The 13,241-nt window shown below is 48.0% G+C and overlaps 1 protein-coding gene across 1 annotated transcript; it reads left to right on the top strand.

Moving 5' to 3' along the window:
- The first annotated feature begins 5,574 nt into the window (after window positions 1-5,574).
- LOC117854945 (disease resistance protein Pik-2) lies at window positions 5,575-8,510 on the top strand. Its single transcript, XM_034737208.2, has one exon. The coding sequence runs from the start codon at window positions 5,722-5,724 to the stop codon at window positions 8,323-8,325; it is 2,604 nt and encodes an 867-aa protein (XP_034593099.1). The 5' UTR covers window positions 5,575-5,721; the 3' UTR covers window positions 8,326-8,510.
- Window positions 8,511-13,241: the final 4,731 nt, after the last annotated feature.

The following is a 13,241-nucleotide window of genomic DNA, read 5'->3' as shown; positions in this document are numbered from 1 at the left end:
ACACTTGGCCTACTCATTAAAGAGGCTGTGTAAGAGATACTGATAAGCATAATATAATAAGGCTAACTTGTTAGCACTCACCCTACAGTAGTACACATATTACTTAAGTATAGCAATCAAAGAAAAAGGAATAAATCTGCATCACTCTGGTATAAACTCAAAAATAATTAGATCAGAACATAGTTCTGTCGCAACCGTCTCAAACTCGTTCTTATATCTCTACCATGCTCGATTGGTTTTGATTGGGGCATTTGGTACTGATGAAGTACAATCCAAGACTTGCCATGGCTACATACCGTCCTCATCATCCAACCGTGAGAATGAACAAAACACGGCGACTAGCTTTGATCTGAAACTAAGATACAACTTTGTTTTGCTGCTCCGTTTACATTTGTAGTACCTTCTCTAATGGAAGGCAGCAGCGGCAACATCCACGGAGCAACGTCCAACAGCATGGTCACGGTTTTAGAGACCAATGCTGATAAGAACTACGAAGACTACCATTGTGCTGGATGTGTCATTGCAAACAATCGTCATGAAACATTTCTCCTTACCTCTTCTTTTCTGATCAATGCAAACAGCAAGCTCACTGTTTGCTTCAGTGATAAGACTAGAAGGACAGCCAAAACTGTTAGCTTATTAGGAAAGAAGTTCAGCATCCTGAGTGTCAAACTTGTTGAGAGCGCAAGTCCGGTACGTTTCAGGGAAGAGCAGGTTGGACGAGAGAGCGCTGTATGTCATCCTGGCACCAGTAGATTCATGTGATTCCCTTACCCTGTTCTCGGCGTTTGTTGTGGCTCCAACGTGCAAAGGGAAAGATCATCAGTTGGTTCCGGGGAACAGGTCGGAGAAGTTTTTCTTAGTGAAGTGTTGCTTCCAGGACATGGGTTATCATTGTAGGAGTAGGCTAAATGCGGCCCCCGTGTTCGACAAAAAGGGATATGGACTTGGAATAGTCCATGCGGACATTGCTGGTGGAAAAGCAGCTAGCCAACGTGAAGCGCGTGATACGAGCACGATGTGTGCGCGATCTGCTGAACATGGTAATGGGCAGTGTCAATTGGCAGGAGGCATTGAAGGAGCTGGCTCCAATGGAACGGACGCCGAGCCCCCCTGCCCCCGATGCACCGCCTCCCCATTTGGAAGACGGATGTTGCGTCCCAAGCGACCGCGTCCTCCATACAGTTTTGTGATCCTAGTAGTGTTTTGCTTTCATTTATGTTCCCCATGAATTAATAGAGAGAAGGAATTTTGTATGCTTATCAAAATGTTTCTTTTGTAAGTTTAGATAATGTTATGTATTATAAGGCTGCAAAATGTTTTTGTAACCTTACATATTTATATTTTGTAAGGATGATAATGTTCATTATATTTGGACCTTCTTTCTTTGCATATTTCCTATTTATATATATGTAAGTCTCCAAGATGTATATATTGTCGCAATTGATGTAGATAGAATAGAACTTATGGGTGTTGCTTTTTACCGCATGATGGGATCGAACTCCTCGGTAGCACAGCACTGAAGATGTCTAATGTTGTATTGCATCTTTCACCTGTTCCTAGACGTGCGTACCCTTGCATTTCTCATGTGCTACCCTCGATCACTCACCCATATGCACAAACAAACGAAAATGATCCTCCATCTACATACATGCACCGGCACTGCAGATATGCAAGCAGCCCACGAGCCATATTCATTTAACTCGATCGTGATAGCAAAATGGACAATGCAGCAAGAAAGGAATTAACTCCTCTTTCTGGAATTTTGGCAGTACCCACACTGTTCCAACTTCAACTTCCATGGAAATCACATTTTGTTCCTATGATTACCTTAGCAAGATATCGTCTCTAGATAAACAAAGGGCAACACCCCTCGTTTTCAGTACTCCATACCACTTATACCAGCCTAGCCTCTCACTTGGATCCATCATCGGATCCTCGTCGGCCCTGCTACGATCACTACGGTGTGTTTGATTGTTTGTATCATTTGGTTCAGGTATGAAATGGTTCAAAATAATAATGATCCTTTTGTTTGGTTGGGTGAATTGTACTAACTCATCCATAACGAAGCCATCCCACTTAATTTATTATTCTACTAGTAAGAGTGAATCATATGGTACAAGTAAAAAATGGTTGAACCCCATCATCTAAAATGATCCATACAGGCATCATATGATGCATGCAACCAAACACACCCTATGAGTTCATCCATCATCAACGTACTCCATCCATCCATCTATCTACATCAACTAATAAGTAAGTATATATACCTGCATGATCAAAGCTTCACGTACAGTTAAAACCCTCTGAATTAAGAAGATGCAGTCGCCGACCCATCACCAATGCAGTGTCCAAGTAATGATCATCATCTCACACCTTCACCGACACCACTTCCCTGTTGATTTGGACACCGCGCAATGCTTTTCTACCACCTGTACGTCAGGCTCCGGCGGGCGGGCGCTTGCGACGATGCGCATGAGGCCGTCGCTCCCGGCGTCCCCGCGGGCCGTGGTGCCCGCAGCAGCGCCGCGCCATGCCGAGGCCGCTCTCGACGTGCTTGTCCAGGCGCGGACCTCGACGGCGTCGCCGGCGCGCATGTCGTGGCGCGACACGAAAGAGCGACCACTGCCCCGTGAGGCGGTACGTGCGGGCCTTGCGGTCGAACGTACGCCGGCACGGGCAGCCCGGGGCCGAACACCAGGCGGTGCTCCGCCGCCGTGAGCATGCCAAGCAATTTTTCATGTGCTTATAAAGAACTTGATCAATATTAGGTAATAGAAAAAATAGAGTAAATATGTTTATAATATTTAGTTCTTGCAATAAACATGAAATAAATAAATTATTACGTGAGAAATGGACACAGATCTTCGTATTAGATAAAGAACTTGATCAATATTGATAATTTACATAAATCAACATTCATAAAGATAAAAAAAATTCACATGAAAATTACACTAATCATCATTCATAACATTCACTAGGTCGACAAGAAGAAAAATGTTAGAATTCTGGAACAAGACAATAAAGATACATATACACTAAAGATTACAGACGCTCCATAGTGGACTGCACGTAGTCAATTATCCTAAAATAATGGCACAACATAGTAGAATGTTCGCCCTCCAAGCCATCTCTGCACATGACTTAATTTCTACGAAGTGTATGGAGAGCCACCTCTGCTCCTCCAGTATCAAAGAATAGTGTAAGTACATCCATGACATGTGCAGACTATGTTCTCTGGTATTGGAGGAGCGGAAGAACCAGCTCTTTAGAATGTTCCTCCAATACCAGAGAACGAAGAGCCACCTTCACTCCTCCAATACCAGAGAATAGTGTAAACATATTCATGCCATGAGCAGATACTGTTCTCTGGGATTGGAGGAGTGGAGGTGGTACATCCATTGTCGGTCCATCTGCATCGTATTACATGAAAAATGAACATAGGGTTTCGTATTAGATAAAGAACTTGATCAATATTAGGTAGGGAAAATAGATTAAATATGTTTATAATATTTAGTCCTTACAATAAACATGAGATAAATAAATTATTGGTCAAAGAAATATAATTATTGTTAAATTACAGTGACATGAAAAATTGTAACAATGACCAAATTCTATTTCTTACATCTACAATTTATTTACCTTAATTTTATTGCAATAACTAAATATTAAAAATATATTTACTCTATTTTTCTCATACCTAATATTGATCAAGTTCTTTACCTAATACGGATCATATATAACAAGCAAGCTATCCATCAAATTCTAGCTAAAAAACATGCATAAATAAAAATCCTCTCCATTTCTCCCTCGTTCTAAAAAACTCATTTTTCTCTATCTCTAAAGCATAAAACAAAGCATAATAACAATAAATGAAGGGAGGATGAAGTAGTTAACCTTTACAACGCTGGGGATGAGTGAAATCCCCATGGAAATGAAGGAAAAAAATCATGCAGCACCTCCCTAAGGTTGCTTGCTCGCTATGGAGAAGGAAAAAGAAGCTCTCGGTCAGGGTGGAGTGGCTTGGGCTCGGGGAGGAAGAAGGGCAATTTATAGGCGAGGAACTTTTGTCCCGGTTGAAAATTCCAACCTGGACTAAATCTTTTGTCCTGGTTGGAAAGACTAACCGGGACAAACATCCCGTCAGATTTTTTGAGCCTAGTAGCCGTTACAACCGGGACTAAAGCTCCCCCGTCAGTTGTTCATTTTTAACCCGGGACTAAAGGTCATTTAGTCCCGAGTCCAAAGTCAATCGGGATAAAAAGTGTTGGGTGGTCAGAAATTTTGAAATACTCCCGGCCTCATGCTATGGACCGGCCGCAGTGACACTATATATCTATATGACTATACCACCTTTTGATTTCATATAGAACCAAAATAGACGATATATGAGTAGAGCTTCCAGTTCGCTTGATTCTAGACGAGAGTTGGCCGTTGCAAGGAATAGGAGGTTGCTTGTTCTGTAGTAGCTTTACAACCTAATAGAGCTGTCTTTATACTACGTGGGAAGAAAAGATAAAATACTGACGTGCATTGTGGTAGCAACTACTAGCTAGATTCTAGGTCGGACATATAAGGAATACTAGGGGATTGCTTGTTCGATCCGTAGTAGCTTTACAACCTAATACAGCTGTCTTTGTATTAAAGAAAGAAGGTGGTGAAATAATCCAGTTCCCTGCTCCTTGGGAAGAAAAGATACAATATTCGAGTCTTTGAGCTTCCGCTATAGTTAGTGTGTGTGTGTATATATATATATATATATATGCTTTCATTGACGTGCACAGGGTAGCAAGTACTAGATTCTAGCTCTGACGTATGCATGCGTGCCGATGTGTCTCTTTTTTTTTAAGGAGCAGGAGTACTGCTACGTCATCTAAGGAGGAAGCAAGCAAGTCTTTACATATAATTTGATATTACATAAGAAAGTAAACACACATGAGAACAAACTTAAACATAAGACTCTAAGAGAGCTCCAGCCTCCGGTTCCTCTCCTTCCAAATGTTTCCACGCGGTGTACATGATAATCGCATCCAAAGAGCGCCTCGAACGTCCACTCACCTGCTGTAAATTCCTGCTCCACGTACCATCCCTCAAAAGAAGCTTCATCCTGCTGTGGTATTAAAATAGGTACCCTAGTCCGATGCTTGACCTTGACTCTTCCATTCATATCGAAAAATCTTGCAAAGCTAGCCCATATATATGTGTAAATAATAATTAACATTGCTAAATTGGTCTCCAAACCCATGGTATTTAATTAGAGCTAGGTAGCGTGCGTCTCTTTAAATCTCAATTGGCCTCCAACTCATTCATGTTCTTGTCTAGTTGGATGGATATGGACTAAGATCGAGTTATTAGACAAAAATGAAGAAATAAGATTGAAAGGTTATCATTGTGTGGGGCAACCAAAAGGATTCAATTCGCTATTGCTTGCCAATTGGAAAAGGATAAGGTATAATATTCGACTCTTTGCCCTCCGGCTAGGTTTTCCTCCTTTGCTTCCTTTTTTGGCGTGGGGTGGTGTATACAATACAGCAACAGTAGTGTAACAACAGCTATAAATGCTGCCTCTCACGGCCATGACAACACACCTCAATTTGCATGCAAAAGAGAGCATGCATGGCACCTCCCTCTCAATCCATCTAGCTAGCTACAATATAATTGAAGATGAACTGAGCTGAAGATCATTAGTTAAAGATCAGGCAGGCTCATCAGAGATCGACGATGGCCGCCCTAACCCAAGGCGCCATTGACGGGCTGCTGGGCGTCCTGGCCAAGGCGATCACGGACGAGGCGCGGCTGATCGGCGGCGTGCCCGGCGACATGCAGTTCATCAAGGATGAGATGGACAGCATGAATGGGTTCCTGCTGCACCTGACCAAGACGGAGGGCCAGCACGACGACCAGGTCCGCGCATGGATGAAGCAGGTGCGCGAGATCGCCTACGTCGCCGAGGACTGCGTCCAGCGCTACGTCCACGACATAGTCCCGTTCGAAGCTATTCGTTTTGGACGCCTGGGGACCATGGTGGGCTTCCTCCGCAACCCCAAAAAGTATTATGAGCTCCACAACCTCGGCAAGCAGATCACTGAGCTCAAGGCCCGCGTGCGCGATGTCGGCGAGAGGCGGTTGCGCTACGGCGTCACCGTCCCGGCTGGTACGGACCTCAAGCTGGCGCCGATGACGCCTGCTGCTGGCCAACAAGAGGAGAAGAGGGAGGCCTTTGTACGCGCACTGGATCTGGAACTGGAACAAGACGTCGTCGGCAGCAAAGCATGGTGGAGGGCCCACCATCAGGCCTGGCTTCGTTCGTCTCTCCGCAGAGCGACGACTGCTGTGGGCGGCCTGCTTCCTGCTGCTCTCCCATCTGCTGTTCTGAGATACCTATCTTTCAGCAGAGAGATCGTCCGTCGGCTTCCTCCTCTCGTACAATCTGAAGCTGCCACGGTGCATGGCATCCTGAAGAAATGTTCTCAGGATGACGGCGACGATGGAGCAGCATTCAGATGCACGAAGAAGATGTTCCTCTGTGCTCTTTATGCTTACCCTTATGCGACAAATCAAGAGCTGGAGAAGCTCAAGGAGAAATTAGAGGGAAGAACCCAAGAGCCCAAGAAGGAAGTGATGATCTTCTGCTACAGCATGCTGTCCATCAGCCAGAAGAGTTGCCTGCAGTATCTAACTGCTTTCCTCCATGAGTCGGAGATCAGCAGGACAAGCATGGTCAGGCGATGGGTCGCCGAAGGCCTCGTAGGTAAAGAACCAGGAGGAGGAGGAGGAGGAGGGAGGATTCCAGAAGAAGAAGGCGAGTGCTGCTTCGGTGAGCTTGTATTTCGAGGCTTCATCCGTCCTGCTCGCTTCAGCGATGCCGGCACGGTCAAGAGCTGTGTGATGGAGAAGCCAGTCCGCGAGTTCATTCTCAGCATCACTGGAAGCGAGAACTTCGAGGTCTCGTTGCCAGCTCACCTCGACCGCCAGCTCAGGATCCGAGAGATAGTTCGACGTCTTCCACCGCCGCAGCAAGAGCAACGACAAGCGGCGGATCGTTGGAGGAACATCGCTCGCCGCTGCAACCTTTGCAGCGACAGCGCTTCGCCGGAGGAGGATCATCCCATGGACGCGCTGGTGCATTTCCTCAAGAAACTCCCTGAGCTATATCGGCTGAATGTGCTGGATTTGGGAGGCTGCAGAGGCCTGAAGAAGGACCACCTCAAGAGCTTTGGCGATGTGGTCTGGCTCAAGTATCTGAGCCTTCGGAACACAGACGTCTCCCACCTGCCTGCCTGTTATATCAACAAGCTTACGCTGCTGGAGACCCTGGACATCAGGGGAACAACCATACGGCCTCGCGACACGAAGAAGATCAACCTGCCAAAGCTAAAGCACCTGCTCGCCGGCCGATACCTCACGCCGGGCGAGAAGGCGTCGCTCATCACCGTGCGGATGCCTCGCAAGATCGGGTCCATGAGGTTCATGGAGACACTATCCCACGTCCAAGTCTCCAAGGACGGAACCGAGCTGCGAGGAGTTGCCAAGCTGCGTCAGTTGAGGAAGCTCGGTGTGGTCGTCCATGGCGATGCTGACAGTACCGCACATCTGGGTCGAGTGCTGCATGCGCTGTCTGGATGCCTGCGCTCACTGTCAGTTTGCGTCACCACCCAGGGCTGGGCTCTCGACGAGGTTTCCTCCTCTTCCTCCACCACGCAAGAGATGGTGGGCGCCGCCCCCAGGCCCAGCTTCATCCTCGAGAACCTAGATATCAAGGGAAAGATCAGCGGCCTGCCTTCATGGATCACCAAGGCCCAGAAGCTAGCCAACGTCACTCTACGTAACACTGAGCTGAGCGGAGAAGATGCTATGAGGAGGCTTGCCAGTGTCCTAAGCCTGCGTTGCCTCAAGCTCAGCGGCGGCGCATTCACCGAGCAAGAACTCGTCTTCAGGGTCCTCCAGTTCAAAGCTCTCAAGATCCTCGTCCTCGAGGGTGGCCCCATCACCACCGTCACCTTCCTCGCCGCCGACGCAGCTCCTGCGCTCGAGAAGATTGTGTGGGCCATAGGCAGAAGCAGGGTACGTGATGGGGAGGACCTCATCGTCGGGATCAACTACCTTCCCAATCTGAAGGCGATTGAGCTTAGAGGCGACTTCAAGACGACGAGCCTCGTGGACTGGGTGGAAGCCACTAAAGAATCCACAAGTGATCCAAGGTATTACATCCGCTACATGTCCTCCACCGCCTCCGTTGGGAACGAATTGATCACCGAGGTCCCAAAAACTGCAAGGCATACTACCGTATCAATTCCGGTTACCGTTATCAACCAGCAGCACTAGCTGGAGTGTGATACCGTTATACTACTGCATGCGTACTAACTGCGTCACGGTTTGCTGTTTAATTTGTCGTGTGTGATTGTGTGATGTATGATCTGATTGAGTGATGCATGATAATATGTGTTGTTGATGGTTGTAAACAAATTATATTATCCCCGTAAATATGTATGGACTCTATACTTTATATACTGCTTTTGAACGATCACTGCATATATAGGTGCATGTGCGTACATCAATTTTATGATTTTGATTAAAAAAAATAGTTGTTTTTGCTATGCCTAGGGTTTGGCATGCTGCTTGTACTGGCATTTTTCACATACTTCAAGCAAAAAATCAAGATTTATGCACACTGCACGTACCTGCGCAGAAAAGTATTATCTCAACCATATATCTTACTGATACTTGAGTAGTTTGTATCATGTAGAACAAAGCAGAAAATATCATGACTGATCAAAGCATACAAAAGAGAAGAACAAGTGCAATTACTTGCACCTCCTAACATTTTAGATCATGCATATGTCAGATGGAATTGCAAGTGCCAGTGAGAGAAGACTGCGAGCATATTTAGTAGCCTAAATAGGGTTGATCAAGCCCGTATTATAGAGATGGGCCCAATGAACCATGCTAACAATGCAAGATGCAACATCTTTTTATCATTTTATGTGATCTTGTTTGTTAGACTGGACAATGTAACTAGGCTCTACCTAAATCATGTTTGGTAGACTGCATAAAGGTGATGTGCTAACCTTGCACATAGACATGGTAGCTTTACCACTTCTTCATACGTGTTCCGCAAGCTATGATCTTATTATGAATTGGATAAACAATTTTTCATAATAAAAAAAGGCAATAATGGCACACCCAGCTTGAACCACCATGGACATAATCGCTCCTGCCTTCGAATTAAATAGTGAAAGTTTTTCTACTTGAATGAAGATGATGTGTTGCTAACTGGTCTAGATTATTAGAAAAGAAGGAAAGCATATATTTGGATGGGGTCATGCCACCCCTTCGGCGGTGGTAGTGGAGTCAGAGCAAGATGGAGGAGGGTTTACCGCTGGCTAAACATAGCATGCCTATTGACACCTCTAAAAATCTTTACCTCGCTAAAAAAATCTAGGATGGTATTCAAATCAAATATAATAGGTATATAGTCCTTACAAAATAGGTAGAAATTATACAAGACTTATACTTTTAAAGATATTTCTGGACAAAAGATTTTATACATAAAAAATGATAGTTTATATGTTTTAATATGGTTATATGGGTACAAGTAATCACTGAGCATCAGCTAAATATATAGTAGTATGATATATACATTTATGAACAAAATATGAATATTACGAACACTCATATGTAAAATCCTTCATTCGCCACTATTCATATGTACCCTCTATTACATTGGCAATTGACTAAGCATGCGTTTGGTTTTGGGATGACGTGGGTTGGGTTAGAGTGAATCCAGCTCGTGTTTGGATGAAAGGGATGGAGAGGGATGGGTTGGACCCAGTCTTTTATTTGGTTGAAGAGGTTGAGAGGGTTGGGATGGATGTACTTTTAACACCATTAGTTGTAGCCCCACCTGTCAGCCACGGGGCCCACCTATCATCCTCTTCTTCTTTATTCCCCTCCCTTCCATCTTCTTCCTCCTCTCCTCCCCGCAAGCCCCTCCTCCTCCCCGGCTCCTCCCCAGCCGCCGACACGCTGGCCCCTGATGGCGGCGCCGGGAGCCGCCAGCCCCCACCTCCCCGACCTGGCTGCCCCCGCGCCGCCTCCTCCCCGGACCGGCTACCCCTGTGCCGCCCCTTCACCGCCCCCGCTCCCCGCGCCGCACCGGGCATCCCTCCCTCTCCTGCACCGGCCGCGCGCCGCCCATCCCTCCCTCATCCTGCGCCGGCCGCTGGCCACTGCCCCACCCTCCCTCTCCCCAGCCAGCCTCCGCGCACCGCCCCTACCTCTGGACCACGCCGAGCTGCCCTGCTCCCCCGCCCGGCGACGCCAGCTCCTCCCCGCCGCCACCGCCTCCTCCCCGCCCGGCAACGCCGACTCCTCCCCGTGCACCAGCGGCGATCGAGGGAGGCGTGCGGGCGAGCGCGAGACGGAGCCGCACAACATCCACCTGGGTCCGCGCGATCCCTCCATTTTGGAGGAATCTGATCGACCCGAATCAAGTAGGAATATTCCCATCTGGGTCGAACCTGTTCCACATCGTTTTTCAACCAAACGTGGGACGAAGGGGGTCGAACCCGTTTCGACCCAATCCAACCCAGTAACCAAACACACCCTAAGAAAATGGTGCATCCACCTGCCGCACCGACCTTGAATGAGCACTGCGCGTTTGTCAGAACCTTCATCACCAGCATCGCCGCGAGCGAGAACTTCGTCATCGACCTGCCGATTCACCTCGACCGCCAGCTTACTATCCGAAAGAAAGTTGGACGGCCACGGCAGCTGCCGCCACAGAAAGCGGCGTCGGGTTGCTGCTGGAGCTGGAGGGATGTCGTCAGGGCCATGGACGACTACTGTGGTTGCTGCTGCTGCTGGAGGGACGACAAACTCATGGACGACCTGGTCTGCGGAGGCCATCTGCACCGTCGTTTGCCTTCGCAACACAGATGTCTCCTGGCTGCTGCCCACCCATCTGAAGAAGCTCAAGCTGCTGGAGACGCTGGACATTCGGGAGACGCCACGCTTACGTCCCCGCGACGTGGGGAGGATGTACCTGCAGAGCTTGAAGCATCTGCTCGCCGGCCGCTACGTCGACAAGGTGACCGGCGAGGAGCTCCCCACCGCCAGGAGGACGTCGGCCGAGGTGTCGCTCGTCACCGTGCGGATCCCCAGCAGGATCGGTGCGATGAGGAGCATGGAGACGCTGTCCCACGTCCAGGTCTCCGAGGACGGGGCCGAGCTGGGACGAGTAGGCAAGCTGCGTCAGCTGAGGAAGCTCGGTGTGGTCATCCGACGCGTCAATCGTCGTGGTGCCCAGCAGCTGCGTGGAGTGATATACGCGCTGGCTGGATGCCTGCGCTCGCTGTCCATCTGGGTCACTCAGGACCAGGGCGGGGTCCTCGACATTTCCGTGCTGCAGGAGGCAACCTCCAGCTTGGTCCTCGAGAACCTGGATATCAACGGAAGGATCGGCACTAGCCTCCCTTCATGGGTCGAGAGGGCCGGGAAACTGGCTAACATCTCCCTGCGTGACACTGAGATGAGCGGAGGAGAGACTCTGACAAGGCTTGCCAACGTCCTCAGCCTGCGTTGCCTCAAGCTCAGCCGCAGGTCATTCCTCGAGCAAGCGCTCATCTTCAGGGACGACGTTCACATTATTCTAGGGATGATACTAAATTGGCTTGGGTACTGGCCACCTGTCCTCATCATCGTCTGTACAGCAACAACAAAGCATTTAAGCCTTTATAAGTTCCAAGCAGGTTGGAGCAACCAAGCAATGCCTGCAATGAGATGAATCAGAATGAATACCAGTTTGTGTAACCAGAATCGTCAACTTCAGCAAGGATCCTATCCAACACATTGGGAAAAACAAGATCAGATCCAGTAACCACTACGGGAAACCTTAAATTTGCCGAGTGTTTTCTTTTTGCAGTAGTATTTTTAAATTGTAAAAAAAACAATCAAAGTCTGAAAATCTTAAGATTTGTCATGATGATGATATAATACGTGGAGGCTGTGGAAAAAAATTGAGAAGGTTTTGCACATTTCATCATGTACGATGATTACAAACCGAAGCATCTCAGAAGAAGAATAGTAACTTTGAGAAGGATTCGATAAAATTTAGAGTCGAAGTGACGGTCGAGTTCGGTTTGACTACAAAACTTTTTGTATAGTCAGTAGAAAACCTATATTGGTTCATGTGAAAATTTGGTATTTTTTTGAAACTGTTGGATATTTTTTAAATTTTTTTCAAAAAACGTTTGCCGAGTGTCCTACGTTGGACACTCGGCAAAGAAACTCTTTACCGAGTGTCCACGTAGGACACTCGGCAAACCAGAATAAGTGCCCGGCCCCCTCAATAAGTGCCCGGCCTCCTCAAACTCTCCCGGCCCCCCGAAGCCCCCCTCTCACTCCCCTCACTCCCTCCTCTCTCCCTCCCGCCGCCGCCCGAAGGCCCCCGCCGCCGCCCGCCGCCCGGCGCCCCCCGCCGCCGCCCGCCGCCCGGCGGCCCCGGCCCCGCCGCCCGCCGCCCCGTGCTCCCGGATCCGCCGCCGCCCGGCGCACGGCGCCCCCGGATCCGCCGCCGCCCGTCCCCTCCACCGGATCCGCCGGCGCCGGGGCCTGAAGAGAAGAGGAGAGGATGGTGGCGGCGGCGGCGGCGGAGCAGGTGGCGGTGCATGATTTTTTTTTATTTTTTCAATAATTGTTCGCCGAGTGTTTTCTGGGCACTCGGCAAAGTCTTTGCCGAGTGCCCGACACAAAACACTCGGCGAACCAGTGTTTGCCGTCAAGATTTTTGTCGTGTGTCGTTTGCCGAGTGTTACACTCGGCAAACGCTTTGCCGAGTGTTTTTGGGGCTTCGCCGAGTGCCCCTGGCACTCGGCATCTTCCCTGTTTCCCGTAGTGAACAAGGCCAAACTAACGTTACTGGATCCAACACATTGGGAACTACTCCCTCCGTATAGGAAAAGGAAGTCGTTTTGAATAGCGACACGATCTCCAAAGCATTACTTTGACTCCTTATTTTTATAAAAATATTTATCCAAAAGTAATATATGTATATTTTTATGAAAGTATTTTTCAAAACAAATCTATTTATATGACTTTCACATTTCCAAACTCAACAACTTAAAAGTTATTCATGATTTATATTCCCAATGTTTGACCCAAACCTTGTCCAAAACGACTTCCTTTTCCTATACGGAGGGAGTATATATGTTTTTTAGACAGGCATGCTTCATCAACAAAAT

The sequence above is a fragment of the Setaria viridis genome, chromosome 5 (assembly GCF_005286985.2).
Source record: "Setaria viridis chromosome 5, Setaria_viridis_v4.0, whole genome shotgun sequence".
Lineage (NCBI taxonomy): Eukaryota > Viridiplantae > Streptophyta > Magnoliopsida > Poales > Poaceae > Setaria > Setaria viridis.
Note: the sequence above shows the minus strand (reverse complement) of the source record. Positions and strands in the feature narration are given on the sequence as shown.